This window comes from Bidens hawaiensis, unplaced genomic scaffold (assembly GCF_021521415.1).
Source record: "Bidens hawaiensis isolate Kalapana, Puna unplaced genomic scaffold, B.hawaiensis_p1.1 tig00022513_1, whole genome shotgun sequence".
Lineage (NCBI taxonomy): Eukaryota > Viridiplantae > Streptophyta > Magnoliopsida > Asterales > Asteraceae > Bidens > Bidens hawaiensis.
Window position 1 is genome coordinate 131,484 of NW_027493506.1, and position 17,745 is coordinate 149,228.

The 17,745-nt window shown below is 40.4% G+C and overlaps 2 protein-coding genes across 2 annotated transcripts; one reads left to right on the forward strand and one right to left on the reverse strand.

Annotated features, from left to right (window-relative positions):
* Positions 1-8,066: 8,066 nt before the first annotated feature.
* LOC143565710 (uncharacterized) lies at positions 8,067-9,367 on the reverse strand. The gene is made up of 2 exons (XM_077052597.1): positions 8,958-9,367; positions 8,067-8,865 (listed from the first exon to the last, which is right to left on the reverse strand). The coding sequence occupies exons 1-2, from the start codon at positions 9,073-9,075 to the stop codon at positions 8,420-8,422; spliced, it is 564 nt and encodes a 187-aa protein (XP_076908712.1). The 5' UTR covers positions 9,076-9,367; the 3' UTR covers positions 8,067-8,419.
* Positions 9,368-12,789: 3,422 nt separating this feature from the next.
* LOC143565712 (binding partner of ACD11 1-like) lies at positions 12,790-16,694 on the forward strand. Its single transcript, XM_077052598.1, has 7 exons — positions 12,790-12,912; positions 12,987-13,090; positions 13,163-13,241; positions 14,290-14,361; positions 14,457-14,845; positions 14,937-15,060; positions 16,334-16,694. Exons 1-7 carry the CDS (start codon positions 12,907-12,909, stop codon positions 16,352-16,354), a joined length of 795 nt encoding a protein of 264 aa, XP_076908713.1. The 5' UTR covers positions 12,790-12,906; the 3' UTR covers positions 16,355-16,694.
* Positions 16,695-17,745: the final 1,051 nt, after the last annotated feature.

Below are 17,745 nucleotides of genomic sequence, written 5' to 3' on the forward strand. Positions count from 1 at the left end.
GAGAAGGCCTTCAAGGTCCTCGAGGTTGAAGTTCAGGCCCGGCTGGAGGCCTGTTCCAAGGCTACCCAAGCTGTTAACGAACAGCTTCGGTTGGCTAACGAAACTGCACGGAACGCAACTGAGATGGCCACCAAGGCTGAAGCTGTTGCTGAGCCTCTACGCACCGAGAATGAGGAACTTAAAGCCAAAGTCGAGAGGCTCCAGCAGGCTCATGATGCCTTGGCCATGGAAGACGCCAGGAAGCTCCAAGAGATCTTGGACCAGAGGGGCATACTTGACCACACTGAGCGTAAGCTGAAGGGCGTTGAAGAGGCTACAGCTAAAGATGTGTTGCTTGCCAACCTTACTAAAAACGAAGCCGAACGCGCCCGTGATGAAGCTCAAGCTGCCCTCCGGGAGGCTCTGGTTACCAAGGAATGGCTTCTACGAGAAGCGTTGTCGCAGGTATGTGCAGCTTCATAACTTCTTTACGCTTTTCCTTACACTTAGAAGAGTTTTTGATATACTTCTGTTTTGTAGGTTGTGCGTCGGGTTCTTACGAACACATCTTATGACGATGCCATGAGCGCAGCCCTCAACGCTTCTCATGAGGATGGGGAAAAGGCTGGCTTCCTGCTTGGTCTAGGGTTTGTTGAGAAGGGCATCCCGCCTTCCAACTTCCCTCTATATGACGTAGATACTGAAGCTGCTTATGACCAAGCAGTGAACCAGTATGCTGCTTTCCCACATCCGGTGGTGGAGAAGGTGAACGAGATTACTGCTGCTGATGATGGGCTAGCTATTCTCAAGGCTTTCCTTGAACCGCCACACTCTACTGATGGTGCGGGTTCAAGTGGGAGTGGTCCTGAAGCTTGAGCCTTTAGATCCCTCTCCACCGTTGGAATAGATTTTTATTTTTGTATAGATTTATATTCTTGTATGCGGGTATGTGCCCGGCCATTCTTGTAATACTTAAATTTTTATGGAATATAAATCTTTTGTTAATGCCTTGCCTTGTAAACCTTATATGTTTTGCTCATGCATATTCTAGTTTAACTTAGCAATTTCTTAAGTACTTTGGATAAGTTAACCTTTCAACGTGGCAGATAGGTTAAAGTTTTGCTTCCTCTTTCGTGATTGTACGGGTAAGACCGTCACTTTCACTTAGTAGGATGGCTAAACTTTACCTATATCTGACCTGCGTGGAGGTTTTCCTCATCTTTTCCTTAGAAATTTTCTAAGTGTTTTGAATAAGTTAACCTTTCAACGCGCGGTTGTCAATAGGTTAATGTTTAGTTTCCTCTATCATGATTGTGCGGGTAAGACCGTCACTTTCATTTAGTGGGATGACCAAACTTCATCTATAACTGACCTGCGTGAAGGTTTTCCTCATCTTTTCCGTAGAATTTTTTTCCGTTTTTTGTGTTTATGCGGGTTTTGCCGCCTTCCACACGCAACGACTTACTTCTTCCCATATTTATGCGGTGAATACCGGCATATCAGTGTGGGAAGTTCATAAGTATAAAGGTAAGACTATCAACACAATGTGATAAAGGAGAATCATTTCTATTAGAAGTGGCTCTAGGCCTTTTCTTTACAAGTTTGGAATTGATCTACATGTAACATTTGCGTAATTGAGCTCCATTCCATGTTCTTGGGATGGGAGTGCCATCGAGCCTTTCGAGCCGGTATGCGCCCTTTCCCAAAACTTCTTTGATAATGTATGGTCCTTCCCAGACCGGGGCCAGCTTTCCTGGGCGCTCTTGGTTCGAAGCCTCGTTGTTACGCAATATGTAGTCTCCTACATTGAAGTTGTAGAGTTTTACCCGCGTGTTGTAGTATTTTTGCATTTGTCGCTTGTAGTTTTCTTCACGCGCTCCGGCTAAGTCTGCGTTCCTCGGTTAACATAAGGTCTAACCATCTTTCCGCATCATTGTCTTCTGGCTGAATCAAGACCCTTGGTGAGGGTAAACCAATTTCGACCGGGACCATGGCTTCAGTACCATAAGTGAGGCTGAACGGGGTTTCTCCCGTACTGGCCTTTTTCAGCATTCTGTTTGCCCAAAGGACGTGTGGAACTTCGTCCACCCAGCCGGATCTGTGTTCCAAGAGTCTTTTCTTTATGCCGTCGACGATGCTCTTATTTGCTCTTTCCACATCACCATTACCCTGCGGGTGCGCCACTGAGGTAAAGGTGTGGGTGATTTGAAGTTCTTCCAGCCACTTTTGTAGCTTCTTGTCAGCAAAGTTGGTGCCGTTATCGCTCACCAAAGTCTGTGGAAGTCCAAAACGACAAATAATAAATTCCCAAATAAATTTTTTAATATGTTTTGCGGTTGTTTGGGCTAAGGGTTTTGCTTCTATCCACTTGGTGAAGTAGTCGATGGCTACCACTAGAAACTGAACGTTTCCTGCTGCTGTGGGAAATGGGCCTGTCACATCGATGGCCCACTTCTGAAATGGCCATGAAGAGGTGACTGGAACAAGTTCATTCTTCGGGCGATGCGTGTTAGGTGCGTAGAGTTGGCAAGCCCTACACTTTCTGATGTATGCCAGCGCATCCGTATGCATCCCCGGCCAAAAGTATCCCGCGTTGTTTAGCTTAGCTACAACAGCGCGTGGACCTGCGTGTACTCCACAGATGCCCTCGTGCACTTCCCTTAGGAGGTAACCAGCATCTTGGTTGTCTACGCATCTTAGGAGTGGGCCAAGAAAGTTACGTCTGTAAAGGATGTCATCGATGAGTTGATAGTTCAGTGCTTTACAACGTATTTTTCTTGCCTGTGTTTTTGACTCTGGTAGTATACCCGCCGCAAGGTAATTTATTATTGGTGTCATCCATGTTTCTGTGCCGGTTTGGATGACACAGATTTCCTTGTGCGGGACTGATGGTGCTCCAAGGAGTTCAATGCGGATGTCCTTTCCCAAGTGGGTGAAGGCTAATGATGCAAGCTTGCTTAATGCATCCGCAGATTTGTTTTCGCTACGCTTGACGTGTGACTTTACAATCGTCAAAATCGCGCATAAGGGTTTTTGCTTGTGCGAGGTACAGGGCCATCGTGTCGTTCACGGCCGTGTACGTCCTGTTTATTTGGTTGGCTACTAACATGGAATCCACGTGGGCTTCCAAGTTCTTCACTCCCATCTTACGCGCAATTCTCAGCCCGGCCAAGAATGCTTCATACTCCGCTTCGTTATTCGTACTTGGAAAATCCAGTCGAATAGCGTAAGTGTATTCTTGGCCTGCTGGGTTGGTTAGTTTCAACCCTGCACCTGAACCCTCGTTACTGGCTGCTCCATCAGTGTAGAGTCGCCAGACATCATCGATGTCCTGTGCTAGGGAGGGTTGAGCCTCCTCCTGGCACTCTTTCTCCCGCGAAGCGGGGACTTACGCAATAAAGTCGACCAAGACCTGGCCTTTTATGGCTGGTCTCGACTTGTACTTTATCGCGTATTCTCCCAATTCTATTGCCCATTTGGCTAGGCGTCCCGACAATTCGGGTTTGCCCAGAACGTTTGCAAGTTTGAAGTTGGTGAGAACGGTGATTGGGTGACCTTGGAAATATCGTCTTAGCCTGCGTGAAGCCTGTACAAGTGCTAGGACTAATTTTTCTAGGGTAGAGTACCGGGTTTCTACGTCTGTTAGGACACGGCTAACATAGTAGATTGGCATCTGGATGCCTTTTCGCTCTACTAGCAGGACTGCCCCGGTTGCTCTATCTGTGGCGGAGAGGTATAAGATTAATTCCTCCCCCGCTTCTGGTGATGTGAGCGTTGGGAGTTCGATCAAGCGTGACCGAATTTCCTGAGAAGCTGCTTCCGCTTCTGGTGTCTAGCGGAAGTGCGTTTTCTTTAAACAGTTTCTCAATGTGGACATGAATGGGAACGACCTATCCGCATGGTTTGCCAAAAAGCGGTTAAGTGCAACTAGTCGTCCATTCAGTGTCTAAGCTTGCTTGATGGTAGTAGGTGATTCCATTTTGATAATGGCTTCGACCTTTTCAGGGTTCGCTCTGAAGCCATCTTTAGTAACGATGACTCCTAAGAACTTTCCTTCTTCCATCCCAAAGGAACACTTGCTCGGATTGAGCTTCATGTTTATCTTTCTGAGTGTGTTGAAAGTTTCTTCGATGTCTTTCAACATCGCTTCTGGCTCAGGGCTTTTGACGACCAAGTCATCCATGTAGACTTCCAAGTTTCTCCCAATTTGGGCATGAAACTCTTTGTCCATCAGGCGTTGGTATGTGGACCATGCATTCTTAAGTCTGAATGGCATCATTTGATAACAAAATGTGCCATCGGGCGTCCGAAATGCGGTTTTGTCCTGGTCGTCTATGGCCATGTGGATTTGATGGTACCCCTTATACGCATCAAGGAAGCATTTAAGGCGAAACGGTGCTAACGAATCTACCTTAAGATCAATTTCGGGTAACGGATAACAATCTTTGGGGCATGCTTTGTTTAAGTCTTTGAAATCTATGCACATGCGCCATTGTTTGTTAGACTTCGGTACCATAACGGGATTTGCAACCCACGTTTGATATCTGCTAACGCGTACGATGACCGCGTCAAGGAGTTCCTTGACTTGGGTTCTACACGCGTTAGCTTGTTCCGCCCCCATTACGCTGCGCTTTTGAATGACTGACGTAAAAGCCGGGTCACACTTTAGCTTATGCTCTGCCTTACTTCGAGGTACACCAGTCATGTCAGCTGGTGTCCACGCGAAGATGTCAGCGTTTTTCTGTAGTAAGTGTTTGAGTAAGGTGCGCGTAGGATCAATGATTGTTGGGCCAATGGTAACAGCCTGGTCAGGGTATTTGCCATTGAGGGCCCATTTTTCTGGTTTGGTGATGGTTGGTTTAGCCATCTTTGGTTTGGGTTTAGATGAGACAGATGCGATGCATACCTGGGGAATACCGGTGATCATCGCTACACCCTCAGCTGTTGGCCATCTCATCATGCCGTGGACTGAAGATACCACGGCATTGAATCTTGCCATCCCGTCTCTCCCGAAGAGAATGTCGTATGTGTGGTGTGGCTTCCTCATCACGACGAAGTCCACGTCTTCTGTGCGGGAAAGATAGGATACCCAGGGGGGTGTTCGTGCTGCCGTCGAACCCCTCCATCGAGGCGTAGACCGTTTCCAGGCGTTCCTTGTCTTCGTCGTCTAGCTTGTCGAAGAACTGCCTGTACATAACCGTTGACGAGGCGCCGTTGTCAGCAAGAGTGCGGGAAGTGATGTAGTGCCCCAGCTGGCTTTTGATGACGATTGGGCCTTCTTTGTTGGGTCCTCCTGGCACTCGCGGGAAGCGCACCTCAGCTTCCTTCCACGCGCATGGTTCTGTCGTTCGTCTTTTTCTTCCTCTGATGTTACTATGAACCATGTGGATGCTGATGTCAACGGGTTTTCGTCCGTTGCCTTTGTATCGGTTATCATTCCTCCCTCCATTCTTGATTGATGCCACAAGGTGTGTAAGTCTTCCATCCTTGACGAATGTTTCAACAATATCCTTCAAGGATGTACACTCCTCAGTGTTGTGACCCTTTGTCCCGTGGAAGTCACAGGATTTGCTCTGATCCGCATTAGGTCGCTGCCGGATCATTGGAGCTTTTGGCCATGGGAGTTTTTCGGTGGCAAATATCTCCGTGACGCTTTTGGTGAGTGGCGTCCACCGGTGTTTTCGGCTTGATGGGTGCGTGTTATCCCTTCCGCCTACTAGAGGGCGAGAGCTGGATGAGGTGTCAAAGTTTACCCTTGACTGCCAAATACCTAGCTTCCTCTTTTTGTTTTGTCGGGCGGTCCGAACGTTGTTTTCTCTAGTCCTCTGCGTGTAGAGGTGTGTATTCTGGGGAAGATCCCTACCCAGTTGCTTCTCCGTTTCGGCAAAGCGCTTGGCCGCCGTCATGATGGCATCCCATGTGGATGGCATGCCTTCCTTACCCGTCAACGTGCGGATAAGCTCTGGGTATTCGGCGCCCTGGATGAAAGCGACGCGAACAAGATCTTCGCTTATTGTGCCCAGACTCAGCTTTTTCGAGTTGAAGCGAGTGATGAAGTCTAGTAAGGATTCATCCTCCTCTCTAACGCAGTTGAGGATCGTCCACTGCTCTTCAGTATATTTCCTCTGTTGACTGAAGTGTTGGCTGAACTTGTATTGAAAGTCCGCCCAATCATAGATGTGATGGACCGGTAAACGATCAAACCATGCCCTGGCCGCTCCAACCAGCGTCATCTGGAACATATAACACCACGTGGGTTCCGTCCAGTTGCTGACGGTTGCCCCCGCTATGAATCTGTTCAAGTGATCGTCTGGGTCGGATATACCATCATAAGTGCCGATGTTGGACATCTGTTTGGCACTCTTCAGGGCGATTGCTTCCGCAATGTCCCTTGCAAATTTGGACGTTCCCGCATTTGCAACAGTTGGTCTAAAGGTTTTGGAGAAGTCACGTAGGTTCCCCCCGCGTTCCTTTGTTTAAAGGTTTCTCCAAAATTCCTTCTTGGTTGGAAGTCCGTTTCCTTGCGCTTCACTTTCGCCCTATGGCGAGGGTTTGCGTCACTGTCGGACTCCTCCCAATCATCGTCCAAGTACTCGCACTCATTGCTCATGTTGAGCTGTTGTCGAGTGCTTCCGAATTCGTCAGCCTGCTGGAGTGAACGTAAGCGTTCATCCAATTCAGCTTGGAATTCCTTCTGACGTGCTTCCGCCCACGCTTTAACTTGATCAAGTGTTTGGCGGGGGAGCCTCGTCTGTTGTCTTTCCACCTGGGTATCAATGAATCCCAGGGGATGATTATTTACTGCACTTGCCCCGGCTTGGGTAACCGGGGTAGTGTTCGTAAAATTTGTGTACTCGCCGGTGTTCCCCCCAGTAGCTGGGGTTGTTGTTACCGGGGTTTCTTGGTCACTCGCTAGCCTTGGCACCGGAGTAACCTTAACCATCTTTCCAGATGTTTTGAAAAAACTGAGAAAATTAGTTCTAGCTTTTATGCACGGATGGCGCCAATGAAGAAACACTAATCGACCCCGGGCAGATTATGGATAATCTGGGGGTTAAATAGATATTTCCCACGAGGGTTAGTTCCGGCAAAGATGGTTATTCTTCAGATGACCTGCAAAACAGACACCGTGAGCTCGTCACTGAGAAGGGGGGGTTCCTCCTTGTGACCACCCTCCGGCGTGAGAATCAGACTAGATTGCTCTGAATATAAGTGTATATTAAGAGAAATAGCTAGTGAAGATAAGATACAAGATCATGATACCGTTCCAAGATGTTGGAGTATTTATAGCCGAAGGTAGGTTTCCAAGCAGGTACAGCCGACTATATAATATTCCTTTTATACCAACTGTGGGCTACGCACGTGCCATGCTGGTAGTTGGTGGGTAGGCAGCGGCTAATAGTGACATGGCCGGCTGTGTACTATTCCTTTTCCGCCGGCTGTGTACTATTCATTTTCCACCAACTGCAGGCTATGTACGTGCCATGACAAGGGTTGGTGAGTAGGCAGCGGCTGATAGTGACATTTTGTACTAGAGCGTGCTCCTCGTACTGTTGTCGGTGAGCTGTCACCCTGTGATTGGTTCATGGGCTGCTTTGGTCAGATCTTGTCTATTTTGTCCATACCTTGGTAGGTATGGTACAAAAGATCTTTCAGAAGCGTACGGACTGGCTCATTTGGGCGGGAGTATTCCCGCCTTGCTCATTCCTTCAGGTGACACTGAATTATTGAGTTAGTGCCTTGTGCGTGTAGCCTTGCTATTAGTGCGGGTAGTCTTCCCTGATGGCTTGTATCCGCAACTGCGGGAACAGGCGGGGTACTTCACCATTGGGAGGCTTTTCCTGCGGGAACAGCTGGCGTACTGCGCGTAAGGTCTTCATCTCTGAGCATGGTTGGTCCTGCGGAACCAGTTGGTCCTTGCGCAGACGTCCCTCTTCAAGGTGAGTCTTGCGGGTCTAACTGGGCTCTGCTGGGACCTACCTCTTCATTCATGTTTTTTTTCCTTATTGGATATGAATATGTTTACGACACCAACTAGCTCTATCCGGTCTTTGTGAATACTGTTTTATTCATCAAATTACCAACTACTGATAGCATCGGCACTTAAACTATTTATTTCTTGTGTTCATCAACTATTTATGAATCTGTTTTCTTATGAAGTTTACATAATTGCATTTTGAACAATTGATTTTTTCTTAATACAAATCCCACGTATATATATATCTTGTGATAGCTTTACTACTTTAGAATAACTTGTAGACCTATATATTTGTTCATGAATCAATAACAAATCCGATCATGTTTTTCTAATCTATATATATGTATACACTAATATCAATAAATAAAGTACGTATATATATTCATCTTATTTCCACATGATATAATTTATTGCATAAGTAAATACATGTCAATATCCAAATCATGAAATTTAGTAACTGAATCAATCTTTGTTAGTCTTCACATACGAAGTCCAGTAGTTATACGCAGTATAAACAGTAAAAGCCACAATCGCAACAAAGCCGGCGTTCACTATGACTCGAGTAAGCGTTTTTGATTTCAAAACTTGACCTACTCTCGTCTTGGTACCAGGAATGACATTTTTCTCATTCGTATTGATGTTATCACTTTGCCCATCTTGGGGTGATGGTGTCGCAACTACAGGATGCTTTTCTGACATGGAAGGCCGTGTTACAACTTTTTTGGGCAAGGTAACACGAAGGCAACCTTGAGAGAATTTGGCATGAATATTATTTGAGTCGTAATCTTTCGCAACCTTTACTTCTTTCAGAAAACGAATTCTTCGTTTACCTTCTGCAGCCTTTTCTCCACTGATCTTTAAAAGCCCGGTATTGCTTATCTGGATTCTTAGCTGTTCTTTCTTGAATTCTTGAACATGTAAAAAAGATATACAATTTGAGAAAACAACTATTTGATAGTTTTATCCGTGTGCGCTTAACAAAACAAAATAATAAGTATACCTGGTAAATGGATCACTAGTATATCTTGTGCGTCCTCTCGTTGCCATGTGCAAAGTGGCTCAATATCATCGTAAGTTAGTAAGGTCTGTAACGAGGTGCCCCTTGCTGTTGAGTCCATGAAGCGATATACAACGATTTAACTAATGAAAATACAACAAATAGTTGAAAAGATAATTACATTTTCATTTCATGAACTTGCTTATATAGTAGTAATATGAATCATGGGTGTTATTCCTTATCTAGGTGTGTTGGTTTCTTGGCTTCGCTTTATCTTTCAAAGATTCTAGTGAAAGCAAGGCATGGCTTGAAATAGAAATAGATGGAAGGATCTTGGAACATGCAATGGAATAACTTTCAAGGGTCTATGGCATATTTGGATTTTATTTGTGATAGTATCTTCTATAAAACATTTTAAATATCATATTTGAGTACATTTTCATTAACTTTTTATATATTTATCAAGTATGGCCTATCTAATCGATTATTATCGGTAATAATATGTATGAATCCATCATTTGATATATTGACCAAAGAACAATGGCGGATCTATAACCAAATGTCATGGTTAATGTTCAAAAACTTTTTTACCGTCTTTCATATTGTGTAAACTAAACAAAAATAGAAGCACGATGATAAATAAATTTAAACACATGGGCTGCATATTTCTGCAATTCGGTTTTTGAAAGCTTGAAATCGAGCCATTACATCCTCTTTTTTTACTTTATCAAGAGTTTCTCTTTCGACCGCACAAATTAAAGCATTGTTCAAATACTCATAACCCAATCGATTGCGCAAATCCGCCTTGATAAACTTCATTTTAGAAAAACAACTTTCAACGGTTTCGTTTGCAGTCGGTACAACCAACGTTAGCTTCAATATATGATAAATCAAAGGAAAAGTGACGTGTTTTCCGGTTTCAACCATTACACGAGCAAAGTCACATATTTCATCCAAATTTGTAAATTTATCATATTAATTTAAAGTGTGATAAAAGGTCGTGAGATCACCCGAAATACATCCTCTTTCTTCATTACTAAAATTCAGATACATATTAGAAAATGTCACTATTTTTGATATGTCAAACTTAGAAAATGAATCACAAGGATTTAAACCGGGCATATTTTCTATTAAACTAGTTGAGACCACACTAAATTTATTTCTAAGTTCTTGAATTCGCATATCCAAAACGGTATTAAAAACTTCAACCTCAAAATGATGTCGATTAGTAATTATATTCTTTTGGTTTCGTTGATTACCATAACTTTCCGTCATATCTAACATCTTAATCTTGTCTTTTTCACAAAAGACGTTACTCTAGCCAACATATTGTCAAATCCGTTTTGTCTTAGATTATTCAATGTTCGATTTGTCCCGCTTATCAGCTTAGACGCTTCTAACAAGTCTTGATTTTTTAAGACGTGTTGATAGAGTATTTGTGAGGCCTATAATATCGTCTAACAAGTGTATATATATTAAAGTTAAGTGTAACATATATTATTTTAACGGTTAATAAGTTTTATTGGTTGGCCTTTACACATTTGTTTGTGCTTTAGTTGGGTTGAATTTTTAAATTGGTTGGACTTAAAACGCATAGGGGTAACGTTATTTTTTTCAAGTGGTAACGAAAACCGACTTAAAACTTTTTTTTACACACTATCGAAGAGAAGTTGAGTGGTGGAGGCTACCCCTAGTGATAACATACATCCGCCACTACCAAAGAAGAAAAAGAGTTGTTTGATATTATGGATGGCTTGTTACGTATAGACCATTTTGTTTTTTCAGGTTGATCCAACCTATTGCTCTTTCCTTGTGTTTATTTCGTTGTAGGGGGGTGGTTCATGAGTACAACCTTTGTTATTACTATAAGTCCTGTAGCACAATGAAATTTTATTCATTGGTATCAATTAGACAATTAGACGGTCTGTGAACTTTTATTGTTCTCCCCCCAACGCGTTGGAAATAATAAATACTGAATGGCTAAGTAAAACTTAAAATAAAATAACTATTTTCAATCGATGAAAAGACAAGGCATAAAATGCATGTATCGTGATTAAAAAAAAAGAAAAAGGATAAAAGCAAGTGTGGTCCACCGTCCAACTAAGCTCAATATCTGGAGCACTAGGATCACGAGACATGAAAACCAACAATCAGATATTTGACCATAATTACAGACATACTTGCATCAAGCAAGAACGTGTTTAGAATTTTTTAGTATTATATAATAAGAGGTTATTTATAAATATAGCACAAATTTACAAGACGATTTACATTCAAACGTATGCATATCTGTCGACTCGGGATAACCCAATGACTTCATACAAAGAAATTTTTTTTTAAAAAATGCTAGAATGATATGATCCCTTCGTCACTCAATGATGAAAGGGTTTGATCTTGTAGTTCTTGGTCTAGGAAGACATGTTGTGTTCATGTTGACATGTCTAACCAGGCTAACTGGCTAAGTACGTTAGTCGACCTCGCTAACCTTTTTCTTAAACAATTCCGTTACCTGGTTTAACTCATTTTTAGAAACTTTCAGCCCAACTAACACATTTACAACACGATCATTATGACATTTTCAGTCAACCACCTACACTTAAAGTTCCTTTTTAATACTATCCATAAATATAATAAATTACATTTTCTCTAGCTTTGTTTAGGGGAGCAATAATCAAACCGAATTAAAGTTAACTGAAAATCAATTGTTAATGTGAGGCTAACCCACTTGATAGAGACATGTGCTTTTTAGAAGGGAGATCTCAAGTTCAAACCTAAGGGGGTGTTTGGTAGAGAGATTTGAGGGTGGAGAATTAGGTTTCTCTTGTTTGGGAGAATTAGGCGGAGAATTGGGCGGAGAATTGGTTTTCTCTGAGAATTGGGTGTAGGCAAAAAGTAGAGAAATCCAATTCTCTCCATTTGGAAGAGAAATGGAATTCTCTCTGCTTCTAAATCGCGTCTCTGCTCTACTCCGTTCGCGTATGATGATGATGATGCTCCGACCGGCGATGGTGATGATGATGCCGACGTCCGGCACGGCGGCCGACGCCGCAGCCACGTCCGTTCGCGTCTCTGAGCCAAAACGAAACCCTAAATCGCGAGGCGGTGTTGCGAGGCGGAACCCTAAATCGCGGTGTTGATGTTGCGCGGCGATGATGATGACGCTCTACTCCGTTCGCGGTGTTGCGACGCGTCTCTGAGCCACCATTTCTCCACCATGATGATGCCGAGGCGGAACCCTAATCACGTCTCTGCTCCCGTTTCTCCACCCATTTCTCTATTGTACCAAACAAAGGAAATGATTGTCAATTCTCCACCCATTTCTATTTCTCTCCAATTCCATTTCTCTCCCATTTCTATTTCCATTTCTTCTCATTCTTTTTCTCTGTACCAAACACCCCCTAAGTATATATGTGTAATACTGGTGTAAGTTAGCAGTAGGAATAGGAATTTTTGGCTGTTGAAAAATGGAAAATTGATTATCGGGTTTTTTTGTTTGCACACACAACTAAACAAAAACTCACTTATTAATTCGATTAAGGGGGTGTTTGGATGGGCTTTTAAAACTTGCTTATTTACTATTTATTTGTTGAAAAGCAAAAGATGTTTGGTAAAACAACTCAAAAAACGAAGCTTTTTAAAAATTGTTTTTATTTTTCAAAAAACAAATAAACAAAAAAATAAATTTAAAAGCTCATCCAACCATCCGTTAAGACTAATAACTGAGCCTAATGTCCTCCTTTATTACCGTTTTCATGAAATAACTAAATAGAATAATATTAACAGATGCCTTTTTATATGGAGAGAGATATAAAGCCAAAACATGCAGGACATCATCAGGTCTTCTTTCGTTCACACTTTAATGGCGTGACTGATTCTCATTCTGAATCTATTAATTATTTTCACTTGCACTTGAATTGAATCCTTCATCGATTCACCACTACACACATACACAATGCAGGTAATTAATTTCATACTCTTTCATTCATAACCCCCTAATTTCCACAATAATATTAATCTGTTAATTTGTTGCAGACACGAACAGTGCAAGTGGAACAGCTTTCAGATCTAGCTACTGAACGAGAAATTCACGAGTTTTTCTCTTTCTCCGGACAAATTGATCACATCCAGATCTGTCGGTTAGTTACGTTATTCTTAATTAATAATATATATTATTAGAATTATTAATGATGCGTGATTGATTGATTCAGGGATTGTGGAAGAAACAAGAGTGCAGCATTTGTGACCTTTACAGATCCTAAACCTCTTGAAATTGCATTATTGCTATCGGTAATTATTATTATTATTATTATTATTATTATTATTATTCACTTTCTAATCACCTTTTAGAGTTTTTAACCGAACTGTTAACCGAAAAAATGAACTGAATTGAATCTGATTAACCGGTGATTGGGTTATCGTTACGGTTAATGTGTCTTTGTTTTCGTTAACTGACTTTGACCGAAACCGAACTGAACCTTGAAAGTTTGTGTTTTACTAATTTTATACCTCTATTTCCATGTTTTATACCTACATGGCTGGCTACATTTCTAGCTTCAAACATTATTGATGATACTGTAAACGAACTGAAATAAACAAGGCCTTGTTCATTTTTTGTCCGTTAAGCTTTTATCGGACAAGGGAACGGTCCGCGGACAGTTAACTTACCAAAATTTCTTGTTCACACTCATTCATTAAACAAAATGAATTTTTTCGTGAACAGTTCACAAACACAAACGGTGTTTTATTTGATCTGGCTAACTGATAATGGTCAGTGTCAACGGGTTGGTCTGGCTACCAACCTTGTGTTGGTGGGTTTTTAACATTCATATTCATATGCTAATTTTACATACAAATTAATCACATACTAATTGTATATATTTTTGTTTTATAGTTAATAGTAGTCTTGCTTAAATCTATATGATAAGATTAGATAAGTCATTAAAAAGTATTAACAACCTTTAATGATCAAACAAAAACAATCAAACCTTAACGAACATAAATGGTCATATTATCAAACGTTCACGAACACAATCGAACAAACATGGCATCTGGTCATGCTTGTTCATTTAGTTAATAGAACGAAATTTGATATCACTCGTATAAGGATGTTAAGACTTGCAATTACTCTTGCTGTTGCTTAAGTATTTTATAAGAATTCTGTTTACTCTTTCTATTTCTCATGAAAGAACCATCCAACGGTGTTATGGTATCATTGTGGTTAATTCTGAACATGAAAATGGTTTTATCATTTGTTATTGCACAAAACAACTATGTATATCTATAAGTTCCTTTCTCATTGAAAACTCAAGTTGTGTGTTATCTGTGCCATTTACAGGGAGCAACCCTAGTTGATCAGGTCGTTAAAATCACTCCAGCTGAAAATTATGTACCAAAACCTGAGTTGCAGGTATATGATATATCTATAACAAACTACACTCTCATTCACACCATATAAACACATGTATGCTAATTAAAACTTATATTATGACTCACTTCTTGCAGGAAGTTCGTGCAGATGATAACACCATTAACATGTCTCGACAAAATTCTTTCTCAAACGCTACATCTCCAAGTAGAAGAGTGTATGCAAGTAAAGCACAAGATGTTGTATCGAGTGTGTTGGCTAAAGGGTCGGCTATCGGTCAAGATGCAATAAATAAAGCTAAAGCCTTTGATGAGAAACATCAACTAAGAGCCAATGCATCCGCCAAAGTAATATCTTTGGATAAAAAAGTAGGACTTACAGACAAGTTTAGTGTCGGGATCTCGGTGGTGAATCAAAAAGTAAAGTCTGTGGATCAACGGCTTCAAGTTTCTGATAAAACAATGGCGGCGTTAATGGCAGCCGAGAGGAAGTTAAATGACACGGGATTGGCTGTTAAATCAGGCAGGTTTGAACTTTCAAGTACTGTTTGATTGTTAGTTTTCAATTAACTGTTTTTATTGTTGTTTTTTTGTTGACATCATATGATTGTTTGTTAGATATGTGACGGCTGGAGCAGCGTGGTTAAACGGGGCGTTTGGTAAAGTGGCGAAAGCTGGACAAGTGGCGGGTACAAAGACGAGACATAAATGGAATTTGGCAGTGTCAAATTTAACTACAAAGGTATGATGTATTTTATGAATAAAAAGATTTATGAGGTTTTGTTTAAAAAATAATAATAGTTTTAGATATAATAAATTATCATGAAAATTCAACAACATTCTTATAAAAATTCATAAAAGAAAAGGGAAAATCTCGAAATGGACAAGTTGATCATCAAAATGAACATCTACTAAGTTATATTTCAAATAATAAAATAATTGCACATCACATTTTTGTACACAATAGGTGAGAAATGTACAGTGACGGATCCAGAAATTTTGTCAAGTGGGTTCACTATTTGGGTTGGTTTGGAGGCAAAGGTCATTCCGATTGTTCGGATCGTTTCGTTTCAATGGTTCAGGCCGGTTGGACGATGTGGGTCAGTTCAGTGTATCAAGATTGAGATTTTACTAAAGATCACCTTTGATTCCTCTAAATAATGACCAAAACGTTTATTTAGAAAAACTAGCATATCTCTCTTTCTTATAACATGTAATACATAACCACAAGATTAAATTGCTACATAGAGCAATTTGAAATTGTGTTGATTTTAGTTTTCAAGAGTCACCTAATTGTGTTAATAAAAATATTTTAGCTAATAAATGAATGTTGCAGACTCACATCTTTTGAAGTTAGCCACATACACTCAAGCAGAAGCAGAAGGTAACACAATTAATCAGTTTAAGAAAAAAAACCTAGTGAAAGTGGGAATTGAACTCAGGTTCTCACAGTGACAAACCAAGGTGTCTACCACTAGGCCATGATGAAAGCTTTGTTTATGGGTTCACTCACAATTTATATGTGGATTCACTCTCATATTTTATATATGCATTCTATATAAAAATCGAAACTCAGTGGGTTCCCGTGAACCCGCACCCGATTACCTAGATCCGCCCCTGGAAATGTATGCATATGAGGTTAACGAACCAGATCATCACAGGTGTCCTAATTACGCCTAGCGGTGTCTCATTGGGTGAAAATTACTCTCTGGGTCACCATGGGGCGTAATTTTTGCCCAATGGTGTGATTTTTTTAATAAAGACGTGTGTCATAATTTGGATCATCCACTTCATAGGCATAAATTTGGCCTATTGTGCCAAAAATTCTATGTGTGATTGTTTATTGGTGGAAAAAGCGAATGTTTATGGGGGAGTTTAATTTATTTGATGTTCATTTTGGTGATTTTCCAAAAGAAAATGTTTGTTCATGCGCAAAATAGCACGCGAAGGTTAAAAAAATGACTATTTACTTTTCTTTTTTGCAAATTATAAAAACGGAAGTTTTTGATATGCAGGATTCTAGCATTGCAGCATGAATCAGGCCGACGATTGGAGTTTATAGCTATTGAAATCCGGTATTCAGATTGTGAGATACCTTAATGTTATGTTGGTTTTATGGTTAGTTTTGTGATTCTTTTATTGTTTCTATCATGAGTGTATTTCTTCTCCTGCAAGTGTGTAAAACCATCAAGGAAAATTAAACATTGTTTTGAGCTCAGAATTATTGCAACTTATATCTATTGAGTCAAGCTACTGTACAATGTAATAACCTAAAGCTATAATTTTGGATGATTATTGAAAGCGATATAAAGCCAATTTTTCCGGCTGTCAACTGGTTCAGTCGGTCGGCTGACAGAGATATGTCGTTAAAAACCGGTACTTTGTTCTCCTTTAGCTCGTATCTAAATTGCTGGTGTTAGTGCTTTCAGTTCAGTCGGCTCTTCTAGTTTAAGGAACACTATTCATTGATTAAAAAATTTTGATTCATGCTTTTAACAAGTATATGTTTAATAATTTACATTTTATATGTTTATGATATATTTGTTAAATTATACAATTTGTTTAATAAGTAACATAAAGAGTCAAAAAGAATATAGTTATAAAAATTTGCCCAGGATCTTTAATTAATCATAGCATTGGTTATTATATTTTGAGTTATGTTTAATATTATTGATGTTTGTCGACTACGATGATGATGCATTTGACTATGAGAAAGAATAAGAATTTATTCACGTGGTTCAACTAAATTTATGGAAATCCCTTTCCCATATGTGTAATCATGTCGTATTATACGGTTTTGTATAATGACAAATTAACTTTGCACACCTAAGCGTGTCACGCCATACGTTCTATATGATATGGTGAAAAGTGATCATATTGGCCGTATGACTTTGTCAGTGGTTACATTACTTATTGAGGTTAAAGCTGATTCGAATTGTAAGGTAATTACGTTTTCCCGTATTTTATTCTCATATGTAGATCGGGGTTTCCAATCTTAGATCATTGCCGATATTTGCCACAACTCACAAGATTTAATTATTAGGTTTTTCCTGTATACATTGTATTTTGAGATGGTGAATTTCCAGTTTGTCATTGAGTCATATTTTGAAAGGAGTAGAGGTTTAAACTAGCTGAGCCCGAGCTTGTTAAGTGTTAGCTAAAAATTTATAGAGCAACAAGAGAGAAGAAGTTCGTCAAATCATAGCTATCAATTCTCATTAACAAACTGATAGTTATACTAACTAATAACTAACTAACAACAGACTCACTATTACTATTGACACACTTAATCCTTCTACTATCCTTTTAATACAATTAGCACCCTATTCTATTAGTAGTTATATAAATGTGTATACTAAATAAAGTCATACAAATAAAAAGCTTGTTTAGGCTCGCGGCCAGATTGAGCTCGATATATATGTCAATC